This window comes from Myotis nattereri, assembly GCF_964212035.1.
Source record: "Myotis nattereri genome assembly, chromosome: 12".
Classification (NCBI taxonomy): Eukaryota; Metazoa; Chordata; class Mammalia; order Chiroptera; family Vespertilionidae; genus Myotis; species Myotis nattereri.
In genome coordinates, this window is record NC_138087.1 from 60,322,292 (window position 1) to 60,336,614 (window position 14,323).

The 14,323-nt window shown below is 43.1% G+C and overlaps 1 protein-coding gene across 1 annotated transcript in view; it reads left to right on the forward strand.

Annotated features, from left to right (window-relative positions):
• Nucleotides 1–9,900: 9,900 nt before the first annotated feature.
• The window catches only part of SMC2 (structural maintenance of chromosomes 2), a 47,699-nt gene continuing 43,276 nt past the window's right edge, over nt 9,901–14,323 (forward strand). The window contains exons 1-3 of the mRNA XM_081102928.1: nt 9,901–10,951; nt 11,565–11,714; nt 14,094–14,216. Of these exons, the coding sequence (XP_080959054.1) occupies nt 10,661–10,951; nt 11,565–11,714; nt 14,094–14,216 (564 nt within the window). The 5' untranslated portion in view covers nt 9,901–10,660. The remainder of the gene's footprint in view (nt 10,952–11,564; nt 11,715–14,093; nt 14,217–14,323) is intronic.

Below are 14,323 nucleotides of genomic sequence, written 5' to 3' on the forward strand. Positions count from 1 at the left end.
TAAAATAAGGGCAAAGCGGTTTTGGAGGCCAGCAGCTGGGAAATCCCTGTCAGACTAGCAACCCCAGCTGTGACATCAGCAGATCTTGAGAGTGGCTGGTTTAATAAATAGCAGTGGTAGAAACAGACTGATCTAAGGACAGTGAGAACTATCTCTGCTTAGAGCAGAGATGTCTTCTTCTTTAGAATTGTTGAGGCCAGTGGCTGTGGAGTTGGTTAAAAGAAATTAACTTCTTCACAAATTTATTCATCATCTATTTGTTTAACACCTACTCTAAGTCATGGCCCTAAGTTTTTGTCGGTGCTAGATACATACTGGGGAACAAAGCAACTTCTCTTTCTGTTCTCAGGGAGCTAAACTTTAGGAAAAGGAGACAGAAAATAAATAAGTAGATGAGCAAATAAGTAATGTAATTTCAAGTATTCGCACCCAGATGACTTCCAGGTTTTAGAGAAATGTGGAAGCATAGGGGTTTCGGTGGGCAAAATCAAGTGTTTGGTTTTGGACAAGTAAATTTTAAGATGCTGACTTGATATTAGCAGAAATATTGATTAAGCAGTTGGGTATAAGAGCCTGGATCTTGGTGGATAGGTTGAAGCACAATAATGAATCTCCACTGTAGCTAGCATGGGATTAGGGGTAGGGGCATTAGTAGTGCAGCCTGGAGCATAAATAAAGGCTGGGCCGATTCATAGTCCATAAATCCTATCTAGGGCTGTTCCCACAAATATTTAAGGATGGTTACTCTGAAAGGAAAGGAGCCAGAATTGTTTGGGGGAGCATGTGGGAGTGTGGAACCAGAAAGATTTGAGCAATGTTGATATGATCATATTGATACCTACAAATTTGTAAGGTATGGCATGCTTCGGTGATAGATATACATGCAAAAGTGCTATGTGATTGTTTAACAATGTCCCGATGTGATGATTCGTTTTCATTGTATAACTTAATTTACAATTAACATCTATTAATGTCTACAGAATAGTGATGTTATATTAGTGGAGATATAGTAGTGCGGTATAATGGGAGGGTACTGGATTCAAAGCCAAAGTGAGGTCATTGCTTTTTAATGAAGAACTTATTGTTTCAAGCTTCTGGGAGTCATTTTAGCAGCCAGTCTTCAGCTGTGACCACCTTCAGGGATTGCTTTGGCTGCAGAGAACCATGTTTTCCAAGTTCACACCCTTGGGGGAGGGTGGTAGCACATCCAATGTACAAAGACCGTGTAGGGAGACCAGAGAGAGAGAGCTATGCTTGAGGAGCCCCAACTGTTGTCACACCAGATGTTGGGAGTCCTCTTCCCAGCCCAGACATCGCACACACGCACGTGTGAGTGAAGCCTCTGAGTGACCTCAGCCCCCGCCATCACGCATTTGCAACTCATGAGAGACCACAAGCTGAGCCTAGCTAACCCTCAGGTGAGCAAAATAAACGAGTGCTATTATTGCAAGCCACTGTTTTAGGGTGGTTTGTTCGCACCTATAAATAACTGCAAATATAATTAAATTATTTTAACTTTTTCAACCTCAATTTCTCTATGTATGGCATGAAAATAATTTTATTAAAACTTCCTGAACCAATCTCATGAGCATATTGTGGAAATAACTTTAATAGTATATGTAAACTTGCTTTATAAGCTATAAGAGGCATTAGAGGTGCAATTTATTATAATTATCACCATAAATCATCATTAACTTGAAGGATAGTGTACAGAATACCAAAAAGTTTGGCTCCTGATTTCAAGGCACAGTGACATCAGCTTTTAGTTCACAAAAACTTATCCTAACCACATAAGATTTGTAGCACTATGGGAAAAATCTTAGAATACAAATAGAAGGGTCTAAATGGCGGGGTGTTGGGAGGGGGGTGGAAATCAAGAAGTGGATTTAAATGCCTATGAGTCCCAAAGTACCTTGTTGCTACAGTGTCTTGTAAGCTAGCTTCTCTCTTTTTACCATATTCTATGGATTATTCTTCCATTATTGTTCTTAAAGCTTTCATAAAGGATCGTTTAAATGTTTCCTTCTCTATTTGGCCTTGTTTCAGAGCCTTAAAGGGAGAGCAGACCATTTCAATTCCTTCTCAGGCCTTCTGTTCCCATTCCCACCCCTGACCCCATTCCCCATTCATGGCTGAATCCTGCTTGGTGGATGTAGTGGTATTTGTAAGGGATTTCCCCCAGGGCAAGGCAGATGTCAGAGTAAGAGCCTGGCTGTCAGGTCTAACTGTTCTTTTCCAAGTAGGAATCCTCCCTACAGTGTCAAGCTCTGACTATCTAATTATTTTAATTTTTATTTTATAGGGAAGCAATTTCTTTATACTTTAAATTAAAAATACTCATACATATATTTTACTACCTTATTAGACCTTCCTTAATTTACTTGAGATAAAGAATAAATTTAGGAAAATCTCTAGAAGCCTTAATTTCCAAATTGGAGAATGAGCAGCTGTAATTCTTTAAGGGCTCTTCCAGTTGCGGGGTTTACTGATTTTATGTGAGTCAGCCTAGATACCATGACTCTAGAAAGGTGGAGGATACCTTATCTCCAGTTTCCATATTAGTTTGCTGGCAGATATGCTGCTTACATCTTTTTGTTGCTGTCAAGTGAAATAACTGCTCTGGAACAGAGGGTGAGAATAACACAAAGAAATAAAACAAAGAAATTCCACATCAGCCATCATCAGGAGCTCAGGGGCAATTTGGCTAAAAGGAGCTTGAAATGTTAAAAGAAAAACTGAAAATGCAATCTGTTTTCTCATTTGCTTTCTGTTTCTCCTTTAAACAAGCACACTCTGTCTCACCAAAGATTTCTCCTAAAAAGAAATACATCGCACAGCTTGACCTGTAATTTAAATCACAATTAAGGTTCCAGTTAGAATGCATCTTTATCATAAATCTGCCACAAATCCCCCAGTGCTCTGGTAAATTCCCTTATCCTCTTAAACAGCACGACCATAGTTTTATTTTCCCTAGACATAAAATGCTAAATTATAGCTTATTTATGAGCTTCATGAATAAGACTAATTTGATTGCCATTTGCAGAGAAATTCTCACCAGGTTATTACACTCCTAGATCCCATTAACTAATAAAAAATATATACAAAATAAGAATTACTCCCAATTAGTTGTACAAGCAGCATTGCTGGCAATATTTCTTTGTATTAAAAAGAAGATGCCACCACTATTAAGAACTTTTCCTCCTGTTCCCTTGGCCCAGCATTTCTACCTACACTACATCCATCCGTTTTTTATAAACATTTACAAATCTACCTTTTAGCCTGTTATAGCATTTATTACTAGTGGGCCATTGCTTCTCCACTAAGAATTCACTCCCTATGAGCAGTGCTTTCTTTTTGTAACCTATTCATTGCCTTCACCTTTATCAGAAAGCATCAAATAAGCCCCCTAAATATATTCATATTCAACAAATATTTATTGTATACTATGTGCTACGTACTGAGGTATGTCACAAAGGAATAGAGGTCAGAAGAAAAATCTGGATAAAGGATTAAGGGATTATAGACCAGGTTGCAAATAATTCTTCCAGAAATGGACCAGATTCAGGGTTTGAAATATAGGAATACACATGGTGGGGAAATAGGAAGAGGGGATGATCATTTCAAGTTCGCACGTGCAAAGACACAGAGATGGGGAAGAGAACATCAACATTTAGGAATGACAAAAAGTCCTTTAAGATGACACATAAAGTGCTCCATAGTCTGGCTTCTGAGCTTCTCCTACACTAAATCTTGCTCCTTCTTGCCTCATATATTGTGTTTATCTTCTATGTCCTTGCCTGTGCAAGCATGTCTATTTATAATACCTTTCATTCTTCTCTTGCTCTGGTTATGTCTTTATATGTGTTATCTCTACTGAACTATAGACTCCTTTAAGACAGGCCCATATTTTACTTATCTTGGTATTCCAACACCTAACACACTCTTTAGCATAAGGTAGGCATTCTACAAATGCCTATCTCTCATCTATTCATTAACAAAGTTAGCTAACATTATTTTTGTCATTGGTAGGTGCTTGGTACACAGTAGTAAACAACAACAAAACAGAAGATGAGTCTGGGGAAATAGGTTGAGAATAAATTGTCAAAGACCAAGCATGTCACCTTAAAAATGTTACAATTAAAGTTCTGTAAGCAATTTTCACGAAGGGTTTACGCAGTGATGAGATAACATATTTCTGATATAGAAACAGGTATTTGCAGATTAGACCTTTAGAGGGGCAGAAACAGGTGGCTAATAAGTATTGTTGAAATGGGAATTTAAGTTAGAATTTGAAGACAATGACTGTACAGGACTGCAGAATGATGTACAGAAGAGGCAGAGCTTGTGAAAAAAAATCTGAAGTCTTTTCGGGTTTAGTAAAAACTGAGTTGGTAATAAAGGAAACCAATAGGAAGATCAAGCAGATATGTAAGGATTTTAAATAAAAGATAATAAGCAACCATGATGACAGGGAGAACAATGAAATGAGAAGACCAGTTGAGAAAGAGAAGCCAGTCATCAACCCTATAAAGGAAGAGATGTGACAAAGAGGAAGAGAGATGAGATGAGTGGCTTTGGCTATGAACCAGCATGGAGGTGATAAAAGCCAAGGAAATATGGGAAAACTGAGAGAACAAATATGAGAAAAGAAGAAACTGGATTTTATAAGTAGTGAATAAAAATATTTTAAGAGCTGATAGCAGAATTCTTTTTTAAAAGCTGCTTTAAATGTGAACTGTGGGATTCTGAAAGAAAGGCTTGGCAGGAGTAAAACAAAGATCACTGATGTTTTTCATAAAAAATAAATAAGAAGACCTCCTCCAACTCAGTTGACTGATGAGTCCAGGGCAGACCAGCAGCCCCTGACCAATGAATGAACATATTATTCCAACACAGTTTCACTGTGAAAGAGAAGGCTAAGGTACAGCCCAGCTATGGCAGCTAGGCAGCCTTGATTGCCTGCCTCGTTGGGCTTTTATTGGAATTTTTATCTTTAGATGCAATCAGTAGGGTAATCTTGGGAGGACACATGTGTTTACAGTGTCCTCTAGGCAAGAGCATCCAGGGATTAAGCATAAGGATTCCAGTAAACACCGGGGTCTACACATGCATAGACTTGTTTGCAAAAGTCAAGGAATAATTAGGGGCTCTGCCCTCGACACTCCCCTAAGTTGGAATTCCATTAAACAGGGCAGGTGGCCTTCCACACACTTCCCTTTTATCAGAATGTCTTCCTTAGAAACTTTCCAACCAAGTCTTGTGTGTTCCCCAACAGACAAGTTCCTTTTAAAACTCAAGAGATATACTTAGTAAAATATAATTATTATTATTATGTTAACTACATACCAAGATCAATAACAGAAAACAACAATAAACAGGAAATTCTCAGGCTTGCAACTGATATGTTTACAATATCTGCATAATTCAGGAACCACAAACAGAAGTAATAATTTACCAATGCTCCGAGGTCTTTAAGACCCAATAACTCTGGAAGAAGCAAATACATATCACTGCTCTGTAGGGACTCATTTACAACTTAGGGCATAAGAGACTCCCATAAACAAGACTACCCCCTCCCAGAACAGCACCATGGGAGGAAATAAATTGATATGAGTAAAGATTCAGCAAATGTTGTAAACAGTAGAGTTAGGAACTCAAAAGCTGGAATAGAAGAACCTGAAAGAGAAGATAAAATAGATATTTAATTTGATTAAAGATGCACAATCCTATATAATAAAAGCCCAGCGACCAAATGGCAGAACAACCAGAATGACTGGTTGACCAGTCACTATGATGTGCACTGACCACCAGGGGGCAGATGCTCAGCGCAGAAGCTGCCCCCTGGTGGTCAGCGCGCTCCCACAGTGGGAATGCCACTGGGCTGACCAGGATGAGTGGCTGCTCCAGGAACAGCAGCTCAGAGGGTGGGTCCACAGCTGCTCAGCTGACCGGGATGAGTGGTGCTCCCACAGAGGGCCAATCCCCAAAGGCCATGCCCCCACCAGTGCACAAATCCCGTGCACCAGACCTCTAGTAATAGAAATGAAAGAACAGGTGCATTTCTCAAAGAACCAAACAAAACATGTAGTATTGACAATATCGCCATTGAAATGAAAATGAATGGGTCTAACCAGACCCCATAACTGAGTGAATATAATCACCTCCTTTTCTAGTCCTCCTTTTAAATTATGCTCAGCTGCATATCTTTCCAAGTTGGTTAGACAGGTTGTACTTGTATTCTAAATGTGCTGCTACTCAATACAATTTTAAAGTATGAACTTCCTGTCATTATCAATTCATCCCTTGAAGCCAAAATTAACCTCAACAAAACAAATCAGCCTTTCCTTATTTCTATAGTAAAGTTCTTCCATTTTTCCTTATAAGTTCAGGAGAGAGGATTCACCCAGGTCCCTTAAAAAGCTACTTTAGGATTCCAAAGTTCGGAAAGTGCAGGTGGGAAAGAGGGTCCCGCCCAGTGCCCTGGAGGAGGAGACCAAACCTTTTCCTAGGTGCCACTTTATAACTTTAATGATACCTTTACAGTAAGAACTAAGATTCCTCTGGCCTGGCACCGTTGAAGCTTTCAAAAGCTTTTGATCCATGGTGATAAAAGAATAGTGCTCTATTTATACACCTACCCAGTAGTCTACTTTTACTTAACAGTCCTTTCCTCTCCAAATCTGGGGGGTGTATCAGTGCCTTGGTCTTCCCCACTTTCCTGTGATCTCAGGAGGCAGTTATACTTCACCCATTAGTGATTTCTTCAAGCCATCTGTACTAACAGTTCCTTAGTATTTCTGGCAAGCTCTAAAAATTGATACAGCTCTCTCCCTTTATAAGCAATTTTCATTTTAATAAATACTTTTAGTGGGAGTTAATGAGGTGTGTATATTCTTGTAACTACCCAGAAGCCTTTATTTGGCAAAAGTGCATTTGTATACATTTGTTTTTTCCTTTTATCTTAAACATATCAGCTAGTTATTAATCTATTAAATAAGTGCAAAGGCTTATATCTGTCTTACACTTATAATTTCACCCAATAAGGATTATTTCACAATTTAACAAAATTCACATTACAGTTTGTTGGCAAATTAAAATTCTTTACTCACAGTGATGAAATGAAGGGGATACAGTTGAAAATAAATAAAGATTAAATAGAACCGCCTGAAGGGTCCCAGGTTCGATTCCGGCCAAGGGCACATGCCTGGGTTGCTGGCTCCATCCCCAGTAAGGGGCGTGCAGGAGGCAGCTGATCAATGATTCTCTCTCATCATTGATGTTTCTCTCTCTCCTTCTCCCTTCCTCTCTGAAATCAATAAAGAAACATATATTTTAAAAAAAGATTAAATAGAGTCAATACAAGTGAGTAGCTGTGGAGTAAAGGGGATGCAGGAATTAAGGTCGACAAAAATAACTGCTTAACTAAATTGGTTTTAGGGCTGTAATGGTTGACATTATGGGAGGAGGTGAGATATAAGAGTAAATAAATGAATTCTTTCTTAAACAACCCCCCTGACCTCCAGACACACACACACACACACACACACACACACACACACACACACACACTTCTTTTACTCTCAGAGAATTTGGTAGTGTACTGAGACTGGTGTCAAATACTGCAAAGCCATTCCCCGGCCGGAGAGGAACTCTCCACGGATGGCCTGAACTATACCCTCCTCACCGGCTTCCTATTTCTCGGGATCTAGCACCACAGCGCACTCTCAAGCCACGCTCTTCCTAAGAGTTAATGTAAGAAAACGTTACAACCTGTAGAGAATTTTTGTGCGTTTATTTGAGCCAAACTGTGGACAATTGCCGGGAAGCAGAATCTCGGCGTTTTGGGATAATTCTCCGAGAACGGTCGTTTCTGTAAATTACCACCAAAGGTGGAGGCTGGAGTAGGTGATGTGGAATCTACCGGTGTTAGAACCGGGAGGGGGGAGCGCAAAGGGGCGGGGGGAGGCCTCTGGGACTGGATACAAAGAAAAACGATGGACACGTGCTTCTTTTGCATTGGTGCTTCTTTTGCATTGGTGCTTCTTTTGCATTGGTGCTTCTTTTACGTCGGCGGTGCGGGCAGTTAGCAGCCAACAACTCACAGGTAACAGTAGCGGGAGGGAACCTGTGGGCTCGCCCTGGCGCCATCTGTTGTGCCCGAGCATCCAGAAAAGGGAAGTTGCAGGTTCCCCTGACCTCCCGCAGGCAGGTTATCTTAGATGCAAAGAGGCGATCGGCTCAGTAAAGGTCCAAGTTGATTGTCAGGGAAGATACTGGCCTGGGACACACTACCCACTGTCAACGGCCTTTTACTTAAAGGTTTTGACTCCAGGCCATCCTTTGTGGTGACTTCAGGTCTGCGTGTGCAAGGCCTCCACGCGGGCCTTCCCCGAGTTAGGTTCGCATGGGGCCCCTTTCGCCCTCACAACTCATTGGTATCGATGTGCCGCACTCCAGGGAAACGGCCTGTGTGTGTGTGTGTGTGTGTGTGTGTGTGTGTGTGTGAGTAACCGATTTCAGAGACAGGAGGGGACATAGAAACATCAATGATGAGAAACAAGCCTGGCTGCTGGGAGCCTGCACCCCGGGCCTGTGCCCTGATGGGAGTCACACCCTGACCTCCTGGTTCATAGGCTCCCACTCAATCAGAGTCACATGGGGAGCGGGTGGGGGGGCGCTGATGTTTTTTAAAGGAGAAAGCCACGCACATGGTTCCAGTGGCACTGGGCTCCCGGAATGAAGGGGACTATGAGATACTTAAGAGCGCGCGCTGCCAGACTGGGTGGGGACAGCCCCAGCTTCTCCACTTACCACTCGGAAAACGTTGCTTAACTCTGTGACCCAGTTTGCTCCTGTGTAAAATGAGAGCAGTATCACCGATTTCAAAGGGTGGCTACGGGGCTTTTAGAAACCCTTGGAACCCGGAGCGCAAAAAAAAAAAAAAATGTTAGCTGTCGTCAGCATGTTCCCAAAAAGAATCCCCTGAAATGTTAGTTGGCCATGGCTTATGATTAAGCAGCTTGGCAGGGTGAGGCGGGAACACCTATTCGTCCCGCACCTGCCACCCGCCCACACAATTTCTCGGTTGAATAGAATCTCCCGGTCCCGTCCCGTCGGACCGGAAACCCCAGAGGGAAAGGCCGCCAGAACCCGGGTCGGCGAGGGGCAGAGCCAGAATGCGACACAGAGGCGTCAGAGGCCGGCGCCTTCTCAGCCCAAATTCAGCTTCCAGTTCTGAGGAATCGGAGCCAACCCGGTCCCAGCCTCCGGCCCCTGTCGCCCTGAGGCGGGAGCTGTAGGTACCACCGAGCCCGCCAAACCCAAGCGGGGGCGGGGGCGGGGGCGGGGCCTCCGGGGCGCGGCGGTGGCCGGGCGGCGCCCGAGACGGGGCGGGTCCCGCGGAGCGCGAGGCCCGGAGGCTGAGGTGGGGCTGCCCGGGGTGTGCCTGGCGCCGGCCTCCGCACATGCCACCCGCTCCTTTAGCCCGCAGGCCCGCGCCGTCACAGCCCCGGAGCCGACGTTGTCTCCACCCTTTTTCCTATCTTCCTGTCACTTTGATTGTTCGGTGGGAGGGAAAAATGGAACCCTCGGAGTCAGGCATCTCCTAGGCATCAGCCAATGGACTAAGCGGAGGAGGTGGGGTCCTTCGCTCGCGCCGAAATTCAAAGGTATAAATATTTCCGGCAGGGACGCGGACCCGGGGCGAGTGCTGCATCTGCCATGGTGGGAGCCGGTTGCTAGCGCCCGAAGTCGGGCCAGGTTGGCCCGCTCTCCGCCCTTGTGAGCAGGAAGCGCGTGTGGGGGCCTCGAGCGCAGGCGGCCGGACCAGCTGCGAGGCGGGCGGGCGGGCGCGCGGCCGGTGGGGCCTAGCCTGGCATTCCTGCAGCAGGTGGGGGCCGCGGGGCCGGGAGCGGGGAGAGCAGCAAGGAGGGACCTCGGGCTAAAATTAGCCCTACAGCGTTCCCGGCAGAATGGCCAGTTCCTCTCCAGCCTTGGAGTGTGGCGGGGGAGTGTTGACAGGCCTGGTGAGGCGAGGGAACAGCCTGAGTGGAAGCAGGAGGCTGGAGGATGTGTGGGATTCGTGTGTTTAATCAGTATTTATGGATGCTCCCCACTCCGCGCGCACGCCCTGGAGTCAGGCTTATGGGAGCACCCAGCGCGGGGGGAGGGGGGGAGGCGAAGATCCTTTAGGAACTTGGGTGATGACAGGTTGGGTAGACGAGTAAATACATACTGTTTAGTGTCGCCTTTAAGTTCAATGAAGGGAAAAGAAAGCAGAGTAGGGGCACGGGTAGGGGTGCTACAAAGTGGATTTCTACAGAGAAGTCAGGAGGGACCTGCAGTAAGGTGACATGTGGGCAGGGACGCGAGTGGTAAAGGAGGGAGTCACGCCGGGGTGGGCGAGGAGTGTCGGGCAGAGGGAATGACCGGCATGGGAAATAACCTGTGGTCTGTTGGCCGGGTATTATAACGGTGGAAGGTGAGCCTGGAGGAGTAACCGACCTCCAGGTTGAATTAATGGGTTAATTAGTCTCCAGGTAAGGACCAACTCCTGTGTGTTTTCAAGTTGGAGAAGGAGCTCTTTGCACCCGGGGAAGTAGCTCGGGTTGGCAGGCTGCTGCTCTATTTCTGTTGAGCTGTCATTCTGTGTGAGTCTGGCATGCGCCACATAGGGTTCCAGGTTTTCATCCCGCGCGTGTGTGTTGCTTCTGTTCGCACAGAACTTCCTTTGCGGCCCATTGGATTCCTAGCAAAGGCTCACCTGTCCAAGTCAGTCGTAAAAATGCACATTAAGTCCATCATTCTCGAAGGATTCAAGTCCTATGCTCAGAGGACTGAAGTCAATGGTTTTGACCCCCTCTTCAACGCTATCACGGGTTTAAATGGCAGTGGGAAATCCAACATATTGGACTCCATTTGTTTTTTGCTGGGCATCTCCAATCTGTCTCAGGTAAAGTGTAAACTTTCTGATGTATGTGAATTTAAGTTTGGGGAATCCTCACTGAACTCGGAAACTATTGCCAATAGTTGCATTTTTTTTTTACTTTATGGGAATTCTGTCTCACTGCAGCCCTTTAAAGGTAGGGATTATTGCTCAGTTTTTTAAGTTGAGAAACCAGAAACTTAGGTGGGTTGCATAAGGTTGATTCTCTTATGTTATTTGGAGCAACACTCAAACTCAGGTATTCTTACTTTAAGGCAGTCAGGCCCATTCCAGAGTCTGTATTCTGTGCCCCCGCCTCCAAGGTTAAAATGCCTTTTCAGGGTCTGCTAATGGGATTGGATGAATAGTGAAATTCTTAGATCTGTATACCCTTAAGTACCTTAAATGAACTTTTGTTAAGAAACGAGTAGAAAACAATTAAATTTTAAGTTGAAAAATTCCTACGGAAAGATGGACTCATTGATTGAGGTTGCTGCTATTTTCCTGGCCCCGTTGCCTGTCCTTGGTTACTTGATGGATAATACTACAAGGGTGGTTTTACAAATATCAGGAAACCCATTTTTTAGTGCCATTTTGTGCAATATGGGGTTTTGTAATTGATAAACTTTTTTAATTTTAGGTTCGGGCTTCTAATTTACAAGATTTAGTTTACAAAAATGGGCAGGCTGGTATTACTAAAGCCTCAGTCTCAATCACCTTTGACAATTCTGATAAAAAGCAAAGTCCTTTAGGATTTGAAGTTCATGATGAAATTACAGTAACAAGGCAGGTAAGTGGCTAAGAAGTATTTGGATACCTAAGAACTTGCATGTCTGCTCTGTGTTTTGGTGATATGAATTTACTGGGGAGAGGAGTGTTCTATGTGAGAAATCTATGCATTGAATACTGACTCGATTCCCTAAAAATGTCTTCCTCATGTTAAAATCTGACCATGCAAATCTTACCATTTACCATGAGGATTGACAGGAATTTGAAAAGTCATCTATTATTATAAGCACTCAGCCATGCTTCAGTCTTGAACCATAGCTGAATCCTCTCTGTCTGTGCTGGAACTCATAACAGTACTTGAGATCTTACCGTCTTCTACGGTAACCCATTCTGGTTTTGGACAGGTCCAGCTAGAAGCTTGAACAATATAATTTGAGCATAATTGCTGTCTTAAAGTTTTATATATTAATCCTACTTCTATTGAGGGTACAAAGAGCAATATTTAAGTGTTCTGTATGTCTAAATGTTATGACCCTGGAGAGTTAATAATACCTTATGAATTCATATCTGATTTACTTAAAATTGCACTAATTTTTTTCATGTGTGCTATGTTATTGCCATTTCTGTATGCAAGCAGGTTTGTGAAACTGATGCAGGACCTTATATTTTCCCTTAAAAGTCTTTTTTCTTAATAGTCAACTAGAGGCTCGGTGCACGAAATTCATGCAGGGGGGTGGGGGAGTCCTTCAGCCTGGCCTGCAACCTCTCAAAATTCGGGACCCCTTGGGGGATGTTCAACTGCTGGTTTAGGCCCGATCCAGGACTGCTGGCCCCTATCCACTCACCTGCCTGATCGCCCCTAAGCACTCTGCCTGCCTGATCACCCCTAACTGCCTCTGCCTGCCTGATCACCCCTAACTGCCTCTGCCTGCCTGATCACCCCTAAACACCTCTGCCTGCCTGATTGCCCCTAAGAACTCTGCCTGCCTGCCTGATCTCCCCTAACTGCTCGCGTGCCTGCCTGATCGGACCTAACCACTCGCTGGGGTGTAGCTGGCCAGGATGAGGGGCCATGGTCGTTCTGCCGTTTCAGTTGGACTTTTATTATATAGATGTTTTTAGTTTGTCAAAGTTTTGTTTTTAGAAGTTCTGACTCCCATGTATTCTCCACCTTAGTGTATGTAACTTCCACATATCCCTCTCTGTTTTAATGAAAGTCTCTGGTTTAAAAACAAATTAAAAAAGCATTGACTATGATGTGACAGAATCCTGTTCTATGTCATTAAGCATGTATCAAATAATCACTCTTTAGGAATTTTCACTAAGTCTGCAACTAATCTGTCTAAAGTCCCTGTCCTCATGTGGTCCATATGTCTGTATCTTATTGCAAAGACTTCATTAAATTACTAGTATGGATGTACTAGGTCTGTAATTCAAGTATATTAATATATGTTCTATCAGCCTAATAATCCTGTGAGGAAAAGAAAAATTAACTTTACTCAGTATTTATTAAGTGCTTGATGTATGCTGGGCATTCTTGAATGCATTGGGAAATAACAGGGAGAATTAAGAATGAGAAATAGATCTTGTCTTTAAGGACCTCAAAATATGAGTGAGACAGTCATACCCAATAAATGACAATGTGAGTGCTATAGTAGAATATAAACAAACTGGTGTCTGATGTAAGTTCTTAATGAACCCATGCTGGAATTCCATTTTACTCCTTTTCTTGCAAGTATTCACAAATCATGTCTTTATTAATCCCCTTTACAATCTTTTAAGGATTGATATCAAACTGCTTATCTTTAGTTTTTTCGTATCTGATTTTGGTTTCTTTGGGAACAAAAAGGTGGAGGAAGAGGGGTTAAACGCTGAGTGGAAAAATTGCAGGAAGAGGATGATCAGGGATAAAAATATGTTGGAGCCCTGACCGGTTTGGCTCAGTGGATAGAGCATCGGCCTGTAGACTGAAAGGTCCCAGGTTCGATTCCAGTCAAGAGCATGTACCTTGGTTGCAGGCACATTCCCAGTAGGAGGTGTGCAGGAGGCAGCTGATTGATGTTTCTCTCTCATCGATGTTTCTAACTCCCTATCCCTCTTCCTTCCTCTCTGTAAAAAATCAATAAAATATATTTTTTAAAAATATGTTGGAAACAAAGCAAGAAGTGACCTAGAGACCCAGTCCAGTGTAGGGACTTTAGGAGATTTGTGAGTGGTTACATAACTTGTTAGTAAAAGTCTCTGGATTAGAAACCAATTGTTCTGATTCAACCTCATGTTTTCTCGACCATGTCACATTTCCTACAGAGTGGTTTTGCTCAGGATTGGTTTTATTTATCAGTTGGACAAAACAAACAAATGCATGATAATATATTTGGGAGTTTATTATCTTAGTTCAAGGTGTGTGTGTTTATATCTTTAAAAATACTTTTCTTTTTAGGTGGTCATTGGTGGCAGAAATAAATATTTAATCAATGGAGTAAATGCAAACAATACCAGAGTACAGGATCTCTTTTGTTCTGTTGGCCTTAACGTTAACAACCCTCACTTTCTCATCATGCAGGTATTCTATTTGTGATCCTTTTATCTCTTTCACAATGGTTTTGACTTTTTTTATTGTTTTAAGTTATACAAAAGGGAAAGTGCTTCTTTTTGGACTTTTCCATTTTT